This window comes from Gymnogyps californianus, chromosome 2 (genome assembly GCF_018139145.2).
Source record: "Gymnogyps californianus isolate 813 chromosome 2, ASM1813914v2, whole genome shotgun sequence".
NCBI classification, from domain to species: domain Eukaryota; kingdom Metazoa; phylum Chordata; class Aves; order Accipitriformes; family Cathartidae; genus Gymnogyps; species Gymnogyps californianus.
The window spans coordinates 131,635,826-131,650,137 of NC_059472.1; the positions used below are offsets into that span (position 1 = coordinate 131,635,826).

At 38.7% G+C, this 14,312-nt stretch overlaps 1 protein-coding gene across 1 annotated transcript in view; it reads left to right on the forward strand.

Annotated features, from left to right (window-relative positions):
* The first annotated feature begins 1,967 nt into the window (after positions 1–1,967).
* The window catches only part of OSBPL3 (oxysterol binding protein like 3), a 45,560-nt gene continuing 33,215 nt past the window's right edge, over positions 1,968–14,312 (forward strand). Inside the window, exons 1-5 of the mRNA XM_050892903.1 lie at positions 1,968–2,060; positions 11,513–11,629; positions 11,825–11,878; positions 12,088–12,201; positions 12,988–13,158. Of these exons, the coding sequence (XP_050748860.1) occupies positions 1,968–2,060; positions 11,513–11,629; positions 11,825–11,878; positions 12,088–12,201; positions 12,988–13,158 (549 nt within the window). The remainder of the gene's footprint in view (positions 2,061–11,512; positions 11,630–11,824; positions 11,879–12,087; positions 12,202–12,987; positions 13,159–14,312) is intronic.

Consider the following 14,312-nt stretch of genomic DNA (forward strand, 5'->3'; position numbering starts at 1 on the left):
TTATACTTACTCCATTAAACCCTGCATGAAGTGAGATAAATCTAAACCTGTTAAAAGTGCTAGTCCTTAATGAAATGCCACACAAATTTATCTTCCGGATGGGAAGCAACTATACGTTCTCCAAAATGCACTATTTCTAATCTCAGTAGTAATTTCAGTCTAAAACCCATGCACTAGGCCCAATTCAAACCTTGCTATCACATTGCTGTGCTGTTCTGGTTTTCTTCGGCTCTTGCATTGTGCTCGCTGGCTTTGTACCTGTCTAATGCTTCCTGGAAATAATTGCCAAGCTGACTCACCAGTGAAAGAGCACCAGCAGAGCTCGCTTTCTCACCTGACTTTTGGAGACTGGGGCTGTTTCATTACCGTTGCTGAGCATAGATTTGCTCTGGGGGTAATTGAGTATTTCTAACTAGGTAAGGTAAATGCCATGAAGAGAGACCTTGTTTCAGGTGAAAAGAGGGCATGTTGGTTGAAATGTTACAGCAAACTGTATTGCCAAAGAGGCACTGTAGATTGGAAAAGGTCTCTGTTCAGAAGTTGGATGCTTCAGACTGCAGCAGTAGGGACAGAGGTTTTCTGCAGCATAGTGTTGTCTTCATTTTAAATATAGCACCTGGTTTTATTTGTGGTTTTGGTTTGGGTTTTTTTTTATTTGTCTGTGGGTTTTGGTTTGGAGTTTTTTTTAAAGGGAAATGAATTCTTAAAATACACAAAGTGTTTTACTAGGGATCTGAAAATGCTGCTTCTCTCTGAATAGGTTTTTAAGCCTCTTCAAGAAGAAATGAATGGCAAACTTCAATAACCAGTGATCCCAGTTCAGGACTGTTCTGACAGCGCAAGCAAGGGGATTGTGAAGTAGTGCCTCCCTGTTTCGGCAACGAAATTTCTCTTCTCTTTGTGGCAACTTCCTTACCTTCCTCAGTTGTGGTTCTTGCACTCTTCCTAATGTGCTAATTCCTTGCCCGAGACAATAAAATCTGAAGTGATACACAATTTATAAAGCTTGTCCACCACCCCAAGTTTTGGAAAGCATCACCCTTTTGTTATGTCCTCTGTTTGTTTTTTTTTTTTAAAAATGCAGTTACCATGACAACTCTTGCCCACACTGGAAATCCGTTATTGGGAGTTTCTGGCATGGCTTTTATTTGCATATGTTGCAAACAGCACTGTTATTAAACAGACTGTTAATTATTCTTCCAGTCGCTGACTGAGACAACTGATGTGACAATAGTTACAACTTTCTGATTGCAGGTAAGAGTGGTCATGCACGGCTCTATGCAGCTGAATTTGCATGGTCACTGCTTTTATGTATTGGTCTTTTATATAGAAAGGTTTGTTGTTGGTTTTTTTTCTGACAACCTGAAGCCATGCTTACTTGTTTAAATTATGAAGGAACTGGGAGAAAGAGGTATTTTTTTGATTACTCACCATCCTTTTTGTGAGACATTTTATTAAATGCTTTCATCTCATTTTGAGGTTGTTTTGGTCCATTTTATATAGCTATTTGTTATACTCTATGTGTGTATTAATCTTTTTTTTTATTAATTTAAATCTTTAAAAAGGTGCTTGATACTGTACTTTGTCCTCTGAATAAATAGTGCCAATTAAAGCATGCGTTTAGGATCCAAAATTCACATTGGTCCTGTTTGAGACTTGAAAATTTATCTTAAAGTGATTGTTGAATTAATTTCTAATAATGTACAGTAATGCAGTCAGCTTGTATTACCAAAGGCTTTATTATAATTCATGCTACAGGATGGCAGTAAGAGACAGCATCTGATAACTTGGCTTTTTGTTTTTCTTTTCCCTTTTAGGAATTTCCATGGGATGCAGATCATGCCACTGGACTGCATTTGGGTAAAGGATGAGTTCCGCATTTCTCTTAGGAGTCTTCCAACACATTTTCTAAATTACCTTTTAATGGTGTTCTAAGTGAGCTTATGTGAAACAAAGGGTATTGGATCATGAGTGAAGAAAAAAGCTTTGGTGTATCCCAGAAAATGTTGTCTCCTTCAAGAAGTACTAGCAGCTGCTCCTCCAAGCAGGGAAGTCGACAGGTAATGCAAACTTTTTTAACCAAACTGAAAGCATTACTAAGATTGGCTGTTACTTTTGCTCTTGAATATCGGTGAATCTCTTAAACTCAGTTTTCCAGTTGTTTGCTTGTTTTATTCATCACTTCTTTGTTTTCCTTATTCTCTCTTCTTTTTTTGTTGGTAGCAGCATCTTGTTTTGAGTCAAATGCAGTAAACACACATTACTGAATAGCAGGCCCTTGTAAAACTGGAATGCTAACAGTGAATTTGAATTTCTGTCGTGTTGTATGTATGACATACATACATATGTATGTGTCTTTATAGTGAAATATTGCTGCTCTAGCAGCTTGGTCTCAGTGGTTTGATCCTGAAATCCCAGATCTTCCCTGTGAGATACCACTTCTGTTTTAGAATATTGTGTAACTGCTCTGCTTATTTCAAGTTCCCAGGGAAAGGTGTGCATGCATGTGTGAAAGAGAACGCATTTTTCTGAAACTTGACTGTCCTGGTTTCGGCTGGGATAGAGTTAATTTTCTTCTTGGTAGCTGTGTACAGTGCTGTGTTTTGGATTTAGTGTGAAAATAATGTTGATAACACACTGATGTTTTAGTTGTTGCTAAGTAGCGCTTATCTTAAGCCAAGGACTTTTCAGTTTCCCATGCTCTGCCAGCAAGCAGGTGTGCAAGAAGCTGGGAGGGAGCAGAGCCAGGACAGCTGACCTGAACTAGCCAAAGGGATAGTCCATACCATGGAATGTCATGCTCGGTATATAAACTGGGGGGGGAGTTGGCCGGGAGGGGTGGATCGCTGCTCAGGCATCAGTCAGCAGGTGGTGAGCAATTGCATTGTGCATCACTGGTTTTTTTTGTCCCCCTCCCTTCTTTTTTTTGTTATTCCTTTTCATTACTACTACTACTATCATTATTATTATTATTATAATATTTCATTATTGTTATTGTTAGTGTTATATTTTACTTTAGTTATTAAACCGTTGTTATCTCAACCCATGAGTTTTACCTTTCCCAATCCTCCTCCCCATCCCACTGGGAGCGGCGGGGGAGTGAGGGAGCGGTTGTGTGGTGCTTAGCTGCTGGGTGGGGTTAAACCACAAGATTGACATAGGGCCTCTTTGACAATGAAAATGTGCCTGTGAATGCCTGTGTGTGCTGGTTGTTGCTGTAGAACTGTAGTTATGAAAATGAATATTTGTGTAACGTGATGCATCTGGGTGCCTAATGCAAGGGATGCTTTGTTTTCTGCAGACATGATGCTATTCTTTAAACCTTACAGTTTTAAAAGACATGTCTACGAGTGTTTGCACCTGACAAGTGAGACTGCTGAAGACAGCTTTTGTTTGTGGGCAAGAAACATTGACCTGCAGCCACACTGAGAATTAAGCTTAAACACGCTCAATCCATGCTTGCAAAATCATGAGCAATATGCTCAACATAAACTTTTATTTGTACAAATGCTGGCTTAGTGGAGCTCTTGAAGCTGCTTCAGGTTGAAATTTTAATTGGAATTGAGCATCCTAATCCCCCAAAAGCTTTGGAGACCTCAGCTGTGTTTTGAAATAGCACCTGCTTTTCTGGGACTTCTGGCCCTGTACATACAATTGGTGAGGCAGACAAATCTCTGAACAATTTATGCCTTTTAAAGTGCTGTGCTTGTAAGAAATGCTGTGCATTTCTAGTATACCAAGCAAAGAAATCCTTGCTTTCAGGATGCCTTTTTTGGTTTTCTGCAACATTATTTTTTATATTCTTGGTATGAGATTACCTTTAAAAAGTGTAATTTAAAACATTTGGTATTGTCCATTTCAACAGTTCATCTCTATCAAGTGTTAGCATGTAGTATTTAAATAATAAGATTTACATGAGCATGACTAAATCCATTGTTGTGTTACACAGCCAGTATAAACAACCATACTTATGCAGAAGCAATTTCTGCAAGAACCTCGCTTACTGCCATTTAACGTGATCAAATCTGTTGGCTAGCTCAGGCTTTTGATACTATTATTAGTGGGTCCCATTTCTTACCCATTTTGTTCTCACCTGCTCTCTTTGGAGAAAAGGAATAATTCAGTAAGGTTTAATGTGATCTTGTCAATCCCCAATTTTTTAGTCTTTGATCCTTGTACAAAAATGCAAGGTGTACCTGACCAAGGTGAGAGATGCAACTTGGTGTTTTGTTTGTATTCCTGGTACATCTGTGCTCATTCGTTATAGTCAAGCAGATAGTAAATTGCCTCATACACCTATCAGGTCAAGCTAAATGGAGGTATAAAGTAGGTTGTTTCCCAATGTATATTGAAGGGTGATATTTCTTCGTGATAATATGGGGCATTGTGATTAGTATCTCCACTTTGATCAGTGTTTCAGTATTAATCTTTTCATGGTCAGTCATTGCAACACCAAATAAGTAACAGTATACTTTCGCATCTGGGGAACCTACATGGGTTGACTGATTGTCCATGTTTTCATGGGGTGGTAATGATGGAGGCAAGCCCACAGAAGTTGGGGAGTTTGTGCGACTTGTTATATGCTGGGAAATGATCACTAAGCAGGGCTACAAGCTCTGCTTGCTTGCTTTTTCTATATAGTCTGAAAACTTACAAACATGTTTTTCAGAAATTACATGTGCTTTTTAAGGTTCCCCTGGTCTTTCTGATATTTTTATTTTTAAATAGGGACTTCTAATATTTGTAAGGAATACTTCAATACTTTCTCTATTTCCTTCTTTACCAAGTGCAATAACTTTCTGCCTTATCCTATAACGTTGCTTGCATCTGCTGAAGTGAGCTAGAGGTCTTCCTTCAAAGTAGTGAAATTTAGAAAGAAAAAAAAGCAATTACTTCTAAATTACAGTTTCTTTCAGCATTGTCAGTGTTTATGTACATGGCTGAGTATTGCTGTTCCTTCCTTAATTCCCTGATGTTTTTGGTGTTTTTCACATGGCTGTGTTTTCACACTGAAGTCGTCTTGCAGTTTACAGAACAAACTGTTTTGCTGGGGAAAACAAAGATTTAAATATCCTGTGCAGTACGCACTCTGGATATTTACGTGAAAATAACTTGTGGGTCATTTTCCCTTACGTTTTTTTAATTTATTTATTAATTATAGTTTGTGATGGTAGCATGTTTCGGTGAATGTTTTGTTAGATATACTCTTCTGTGCTGCATGTGGAAAGACGGACCTTCAGGTCCTTTAGTGGTGTAAACCGTATAGTATAGCATGTATTATAAAATCTAAATTGTTGGTCTGGGCAGTGAGGATGTTGAGATCTTTCTTGTGTCCTGTCCCTTTGCTCCCCCCTTCCCACAGAGGATTTCTTGTCACACCTGATCAGGTAGTTTTGTTTATATCATTAATTGCTTCTTTTCTCACTCGGCCTCTTGTAATGGTAAATTGGAGCTTCGCAGTCCGTCCTTACTAATATCCACCTACTCAGGGCTGACAAGACTGGGGATGAGCGATGCCACCGTCTGAGAGTTATTTAATTTGCCCTTTTTATCTGCATATTAGTTTAAATGACAGCACTTTAGGTGTTCTATTAAGAAAACAGCAACAATCTAAAGTTGTACAAATCTGTTAAAAATCCCCTAATCTAAAAAGTACCACAGGTTTTTGTTTGGTTTTTTTTTTTTTTTTGCAAAGCCCTGGTAGAAGAGTACAATGTAATGCCATTACTGATACTTTTTTATTAATAGTATCATGAAAGTTTAAATAATTTTGCCATATGCTGTGCAGATTGGGGAGTGAAGTGCTATGATTTTGATATTCTTTCCTTCGTCTTCCAGCTCTGTGGAGGGCTTCTTATTCCTCCTTCAAACAGTTGTGCCTCTCTTGGGGACCTTCAGAGCTAGGCTCGTTGCTTGCAGGTTAACAACAGATCTGCCTGACAGGTGCTTTTCTCTGTGCTGCTGATCTGACACAGCAGTTCTTGTAATCTGATTAAGTAGAAAGAAATTCTGAAACGCACAGGGGAAGGGACCCGGACAGTTCATTTGTTTTTTTCCCCCAAAACAGTGGCATCTGAGTTTTGAGTCTCTCTAATTTCCTAGGCACAGACTCTGTTGCACGTACACACTAGCACCAAATAATAAGAAGCTACCTAAGATTGGGATATGGAACCCCGTAGTACAAGGCTGCTATGCCTGCTAAAATTTAGTTACTGCTCCATGCAGAGCAACATGTTTCAGTTGTGTAAAGCATAAGTAGAGTCCTGTGATGCAGAAGATGGGCCACTGTGCCAAAAAAGAGTTGACTTAAGCAGGGCTGCAGGACTTGGAGAGTCCTACTCCTTCCTTTGCTAAACTTGGTGCCCTTTTTCTGCCAGATGCAACACATTTGCAGTGTGAACTGAAGATGCTAGCAGTTAATCCCGTTCCACTAAGTTCACCTTCACCTTGAAGCCCCATAGCAGGTTGGGGGCTACTGCCACATCCCACCTCTCTGCTTTTCTCTGCTTTTCTCTGCTTTTCTCTGCTTTTCTCTGCTTTTCTCTGCTTTTCTCTGCTTTTCTCTGCTTTTCTCTGCTTTTCTCTGCTTTTCTCTGCTTTTCTCCTTCAGTCATGGAAAGGGATCTCTTCCACAAAGCCACAACTCAAACTGTGTTTTGTGAGGAAGGAAAACTGGTGTTGATCTTCTTTAAATTTAAATTGACCTATGATCAAAAGAGGATATATTGTGGTAGTTGTTTTTAAGTCTAATATGTTAACTAACTTTTAAAATAAATTCAGTAGGGAAAAGCTTTATGTCAGAAGAGCTGCTTAAAAAAACTCATGTTCTATAAAAGAAAATGAAATCATTTCTGCCAATTTTATGAACCGTAACAAATGCTGTAGTTGCAGCTGATGCCAACCCTTATCCTCCACAAAGCGGGTTTCTATTTTTGGCACTTTAAAATATTCGGTACAACTGACTGCATTTTACACTGGAAGAAAGTCTGGCACTGTCATTTGTTTCGTTCAGGGAGCTGCAAGTGCAAGCATTGGTCTGAGAGCCGTTCAAACTAATTACTTCATTCTTTCTCCTGAAATAATTCGCCTTGAGGAGCTGTATGGCACAGAATATTGCAGAAAATGAGGAGGCTTTTATTTTATTACATAAAGAAAATGACTACAGTTACCTAATGACGGACTTAGAAGACCAAAGTTTATGGGTTTTTTTCTCAGCCGCAGAGCAGGTATAAGCCAAGTAACAACTACAGGGTGAATTTCCAGTGCTGATCTGAAATGAGCACCTCTGGACCTGAGAAAAGTAAAGAGTATGTTCCTCCCTCAGCCTTGAGTGAAATTTCTGCCTGGGCAGCAAATGCAGTGTTGATCATTTTGTGCAGATATTGGCCCATAATGATACCAAATCTTTTGTAGTGTCATAACCTTAAGACACTACCAATTGTTAATGCCATTCAGCTGGGAGTTTTTGGGGGGGTTTTTGGGGGTGTGGTGGTTGGGTTTTTTTAATTTAGCACTGTGGTTTGGGGTATCTCTTTCAGTTCCCTGTTGTGGGATAAGAATCAGCAAAATGGAGCATAATCTGAATGCTTCCAGTAGCTTTCAGGAAATCCTGTATCTCCAATTTGCTCCTGTGCTGTTTCAGACAGATGAGAACAGTTGATAACCGACCAGCCTGATTCATTTGCCTTCATTTTAGAGAGTAAGCAGTTTTCTTTCGCTTCTGCAGCTGCTCCCAGCAATAGCCAACTGACGCTTTTTCCTCATCAAATGAGGTGTCAGATCTCTTGCAGAACAAAATACCAATCAAGATGCCGTAGGGTCTAGGTCAAGAGCGAACGGATCCAAAACCAGTCACAGCAGCAGTGTTTTGAAAAATGTAGGAGTTTGGCGGTTCAGGTGGGAAAGGTTGAACTCTTCTGGACAGAGGTATGTAGAAGAGGACCAGATGCTGTTACTGCAGCGTTGCACCTTGCATGTATCCAGCAGTTCCCCAAACTGTTAGTTCTCTGAGCTATTCCTTGCCTTTCCTTGGGTACCTTAGTTGATTAAATAGTCTTGTGCTTTTAAAAGGATCCATTTCTAATTCAACTAAGCTACCTTTACGTGAAGTTTGCAATTGAAGTGTGGGGTTTCCAGGGCAGAAATGTGAGTAGGAGACTTGCCTTCACCACCTGAGATTTGGCAGGCCATCGGGCCTGCTTGATGAGAAGAAGTGCTCCCACTTCAGCTTTTCTTCCCATTTTCACACTTTTAAATTGTGAAGGCGCATTCTTGGCCACCTCACTGACCTGAAGAACAGTGAGAAATGTGGCTCTCCTGCAGGAACATGGGAGACACCTTGTGTCTGGACTGCAGGAGAGGCCCAGACAAGATTGGAGTTGTAATGCAGGCCAGGATGTGCTCTGTATTTAAAAGTTTGACAAAAACTATTGACACTGTGTATATTCCAGGTGGGTATAATTGGCTGAGCTATTTCTCAACTGCTTCCTTTCTCTTCACCTCCTATGCCCAATGTAGCATGGGTCTGCCTCGCTTCAGGGGTCCCTTTCTTTCTAAGCTTATCCTTATAGAAAGATGAATCTGGATTCCTGTGTTTTTCTTGATTGTGCTCAAATTTCTTCTTTTCTCCTGCAAGCAGACTACTCTATCAACCATATACTGTATTTAAGCTTAACCAAAGTCCGTAAGAACTTGATCCAAAGTACAAGAAAGTTGTTTCATTAGGTATAACACTAGAATATTGAAAAGGATCTACTGTTCACTAGTCTTGACTGCTATCAGATTAATTCTCAGTGGAAGAGTTATGTGTTTGGGTACTGCAGTTTAATATGTTTTGGTGAAGGCAAGGGAAATAGCTTGCTTGGTAATCAGACAAAACAGCTTTTAAGCTTTTCTGGTTAATTTCAAGAAGAAAGAAACAAAAACATAAACACAACATTTTTCTTAATCTTGCAGATGCTCCTGTTAGTTCATAATTAGAATTATCTCTCACTAGTTCCATCAGGTTTCTCACTTTTTAAGATGTTTACCTTTATCCAAGTCCCCACTTTGAAATTGGCTAATGTCAAGATTATTTTTTATATTGGCTCATTTAGTAGATTATATTTTCTGAGGAGATGAGATTTTATCCACAAGTGGATGTTTAAGCAGCAGTAAGTTCAGCTGTTACTTAGTTAATGTAAATTGTAACATTACACTATATCTGATATTTAAAGAGGCTGCTCTCTGTCATCGTAACAGTCCCAATCCTTGTGATTATATAAAGGTTAATAAATAATTTTTAACAGGAAAAAGAAATCCAAGACCACTACAGAAAGCATTTAGTGGCCTAACATTTACATTTATGGCAAAAGAGGTGATGGAACATAATTTCTCTTTGGCTTTCAAGGTTGTAGACTGGAATGTTTTGTCAAAAGAAAAAAGGCGGGGGGGGGAGTTCTTAATTGTGGAGGCTTAGAGCTGCCTTTGTACTTGAATAGCTGTCAAACTACAGCTAGCAAGCTCTAGCTAACTGTCTGTGCTTGGGCACAGGCTGGCTCTCTGCTTCATTCTCTGCCAGCTTCACCCTGTGGAAGACCAGTGCTGTTGGTCTCTAGCAGCAGAGCATGCACTGCTGCACCTGGTGTTAGGCTGATGTGCTGGAGACAGCCCAGGAGGCCTTCAGCCCGCTAACTCATGATATCCATGAGTAACTTCTCCATTCCCTGATCTGATATCATAGTAATTTACCCTATGTAAATAGTAAGCAGGAAAGGGTTCATGATTATTGAGAATTTTAAGTGAGTCCCAAAGTAGTAAAAATAAAAAATAAAGAATATGGAGTGTAACTTCTGGTTTCCAATAGGAAAAATATGATTTCATGATCGTTGGTTAGAAATAATGGTATCTAAGTAGCTGTCAAAATCTCTCTCAAACTAGGGGGAATAAGAAGCTATCTGTTACAAAACTGACAAGGATAAACCCCAGACATGTAGGGGCACAAAATGTGTGCCATGATAACAATTTCGGTTAGGACAACTGCAGTTTTGACTTACCTTCAGGTAGCAGAACATCATTGGGTGGTCTGTAGGATGTTGAATGACGGGAGCTGCTCAGCCCCACGTTTCTACTGCTTGCAGCCAGTTGTGTGGTGAGTGCTGGCAGAGTGAACTGAAGCCAGGGAAGCAGAGCAGCTTTCCAGTTTGTTCCATAAAGGGCAGTGCAAGAAAAATAATAACGAAATAGTGGAGTGCCGCCAGTGACGTGGTGGAATAGGAGATCACATTCCTTAAGCTGTTTAATGAATGTCTTTTCGAAGATGGTTTGCTGTTATGCCTTGTTACTCAAGTAATGAGCATATTACCCGATGTAATTTTTTTTCTAGGTTTCTAGGGGTGAATTTTGAGGATTCTGGAGATGGATAAATGAGCACAACTAGCACTCTTGCTGATTTTTGTTTCATTTTTGTTTTAAAGTTGTTTTTGAGTCAGTCAAGTTCTTTGTGGGAATACTTCCCTACGTATCTTACAGGGAGGACCACAAGTACTTACCTACCTGGTATAGTTCTGTTTTCCCTGAGGTGTTTCATACTAGTCCTTTTTTGTCATTAAATTCTATACATTAAAGTATTCTTTGTCTTTTTCAAATATATGGGGATGGTACTGGCACATGCCATTTCCTGTCAGCTGTTCATAATTCTAGATCTGTCAAATCCTATAGTAGCTGGCAATAAATAATTCATGAGATCTCTGATCAGAAATCTTGTAACTTATGTTACATTGTCATTAGCAGTCATTCCATAAATAAGAACTATAAGAATACTATGAGATTTATTCTCTTCTCTGTTATATTGCTGCAGGGTCTTTCATTTAAGAGTTCCTGATGGCAAAAAAGAGAGATCCTCTTTTAATTAGAGGTGTATCTGATGAAGGGTGGTTTTTATTTTTCTTGTACTGTCCCTTTATGTCATGTTCCTCATAGTACTTGAGTTACTTCCCTGGCTTTTTCATTTGTTTTTGTTTTATTTTATTATTTTTACTTTAGGGAGGGTGCAATTCACACCAAACACAGAACCTTGAGTTACTGAATATGGGCAAAAAAGTTTTTTTGAAAAGGTCTTCATTTTCAGTGTCTTTTATTTCTGCTTCATAACCTACAAAACATATCCTTTTAGCATAGGCTGTTTCTGCCTGTGATGGCAGAAGGTTTTTTACACTAAATTGTGACTAGGCTGTGGCTATACCCTGTGTGTATGTATGTACAGAAAAATACATACATAAAATTTTGGTAAGCACATACATTCAATGAGGGATGATGTCATAAAAATAGTGTTTTGTTTTTAGTGTTTCTATCAAAATAAAAAAGAATCTTGTCTCTTGGAAGATACGTATCAAAGTGTAAAGACAGATCTAAGGTTAGATTTCAACATCAGTTGGTTTTTTTTTACTTATAGCCTTCTTCCTCTTGAATGTCTCTTAACAATTCTGTTCTTTGGAAGAAATAAGATCTACATTTTTATTTTCTGTTTAAGCAGGACAGCTGGGAAATTGTAGAAGGACTCCGGGGAGCAATGAATTGTACCCAGGAGCCACAGAAGCAGGAGGGCTACTTGCTGAAAAAGAGGAAATGGCCTTTGAAGGGCTGGCACAAGGTAGGAAAGGAATGTGTATCTGAAAGCCTGATGCCATGTGAGTGGGACTTGCTTGGTGTGGTTTTGTGGCAAAAAGGTTACTTAAGAGCAGAGAAAGTGTTCTCCAAAGAAATATGGCGGTGGGGGGGTTTTGGGGGGTGTTTTGTTTGTTTGTTTGTTTGTTTTGTTTTTAATTCTCTGCATTTCTGGTTACAGAGATACTTCTTTTTGGACAGAGGGATTTTGAAGTATTCTAAATGCCAAGCTGATGTAAGTGATCTGAAACTCTTTAAGGCCGTTATAAGGTAGCAACAGTATTTCATCCAAAATAACAATAATTCCATATTGTTGGCAATGGGAAATAGAGTTTCAGCAGTTCTAAACAGTAGGTTGAAGGGAGGAAGATGATGGTTTCAGCAGGTAATATCTATCTTTTTGCTTTATTCTGGAGTGATTGTATTCTTTTTACTTTTTTGCAGATAGAGAGAGGGAAGCTTCATGGCTGTATTGATGTTGGACTTTCTGTCATGTCTGTAAAGAAATCAACAAAATGTATAGATTTGGATACAGAAGAGCAGATATACCATCTGAAGGTAGGTCTTCAAGATTGTTATAATCTTGCTCCCAAAATAACAACATTAGCTGTGTATGGTGGAGACTTTTTTTTTTAAATAGTAGGAGGTCTGTTAGTTACACTAATAACTTACTTTTTAGTCTCAGCAGACTAGTTTATATTTTATAACTTGAGAGGCCTTATTGTACTGTTCCAGAGTCAGTAACCCTGACTGTTCTGGATAGAAACTTCAGAGATGCCTCATGTTTAGCAGCACTCTTTTCACCCAGCACTTTTTTTAGCAAAGGGTATGCACTTGTTGCACAAGTGCTTTTATTTTCAGTAGTTGTATCTTGCTCTTTGTCCTATCTATAGGAAGTATTTTCCACAGTCAAATGTGTAGATTTATCTATCCTTGTGGAATAAATTGTTTTAAAATACATCACCAAAATTGAATTTCTGTTTGTGGTTAGTTAAACCTTGACTAAACCTTAAAAATGGCTATTAAGAAATTACAAATTAAATGTTTTTTTAATTTATATTGGGGTTTTTTTCCATCTAGAAGTTGCTAAGTATTGTGTTCTGCATTGGAAGTCATAACTACTAATTGAAGTTTCTCTTTTTCTTGACTTTATCCTGTGATTAATTTTCTGTCATGCTTAAGCTCATGCAGTATGCATTTTAGTAGGAGCATCATTAGAAAAACTTTCCTGATATTTTGCCAATAAAGGTCAGCCAGGCTAGCTGTCTAATGAGCACAAAATACCTTAGTTTCTTTGTTAGTGATTTTGAATGTGAATTTTACAAAACCTGAAATTTTGTGTAGGTGAAATCTCAGGAGCTGTTTGATGAATGGGTAGGAAAACTTCGTCACCACAGAATGTACCGTCAGAACGAAATCTCCATGTTTCCTCATGATGTCAATAGTCTTTTCTTCCCTGTGTCTACTACTGTGGACTCTGTCCCTGGTTTCTGTGATTCTACTCCGGGTAGAAAGGTAATAGTTATAATTTATAAATAATGAGCTTTCATCAGGAATTAAATTAGTCTGATTTGTGTTTATTAAGTAAAGAGCATAATGGAAGTTTGTGGTGGGGTTTAAGTTATGATCTAAAATGTCAAGAGGAAAATTATATTATTTATTGATTTACCGCCAAGCAGTTTTCTCTATGATGCTGTTAAATTTTATAATATTGTCTCATTGTTTTAATGCAGTAAATTATATTTTCATGATGACTTTTAAAACTGCATATTGAGTTAGAATCCTCATAATTTTTGAGACATACATCAGTATTTGTCTGATATGTGCAGGTGAATGTTAGTCTGGGTCACAGAAGAGCACTCAGCTAGATTTTTTTTTTCCCTTTAGCATTTTTTCATTTATCCTTTAGCTAATAAAACCTCTCCCCTTTTACATTAATGAATCTGACTGTGCTTACCTGAGGATTATATAGGAATTATCCAAGAGCCATCACCTGTGGGCACTATTTATATTTTTAACTGAGGTAGAAGCATTATTCAAACCAATCCAAGGACCGTGCTGTAGGTGGGTATGGGGTCTGGATGGGTCCAGTCGGCAGTGTACTTCCCTTTAGGTAGAGTCTGTGACTGTTGGTTTCACAAATGACCTGACAAATGCTCAGTCCAACACCATAACTGACCTCTTTGATGCAGTCTCACGGAGGAGTGATTGTGTTCTGTGCCTTCAGCAATCTGCACTTGACTGGCTGATGTTCACCCAAAGAAGCTCTTCTGCTCCAGTTTAGAACCAGTGATCTCTTTTGAGAATAATGTCTTTTCTAGCAAAACTGTGTTACTTACTATAACTGAAACAGCTCTCTGTTTCTGTCAACTCCAGAGTGTCTCCTAAGCAGCAATCACCTCTTTGTTATCCTCTTATCTAAGCTTTTCTTTTCCCTGGCTATATTGCTGTATGATCTGAATGGGCTTGTTCCCCAACACCTGCAGTTCATCACTTTGGTAGGACTATCCTGTAACTGAGTATGAGTTTTACCAAACACAAACATGTGCCTGAACAGCTTTTTGCTAGTGGTTGAGAGGGAGGGGATCTGTGCGAGCGGGCAGCTGAAAGAACAGTAACTCACCCTGCAGTAACGGGGCTGTTCTGCAAAGAGCTGTCTGCATGCTTTC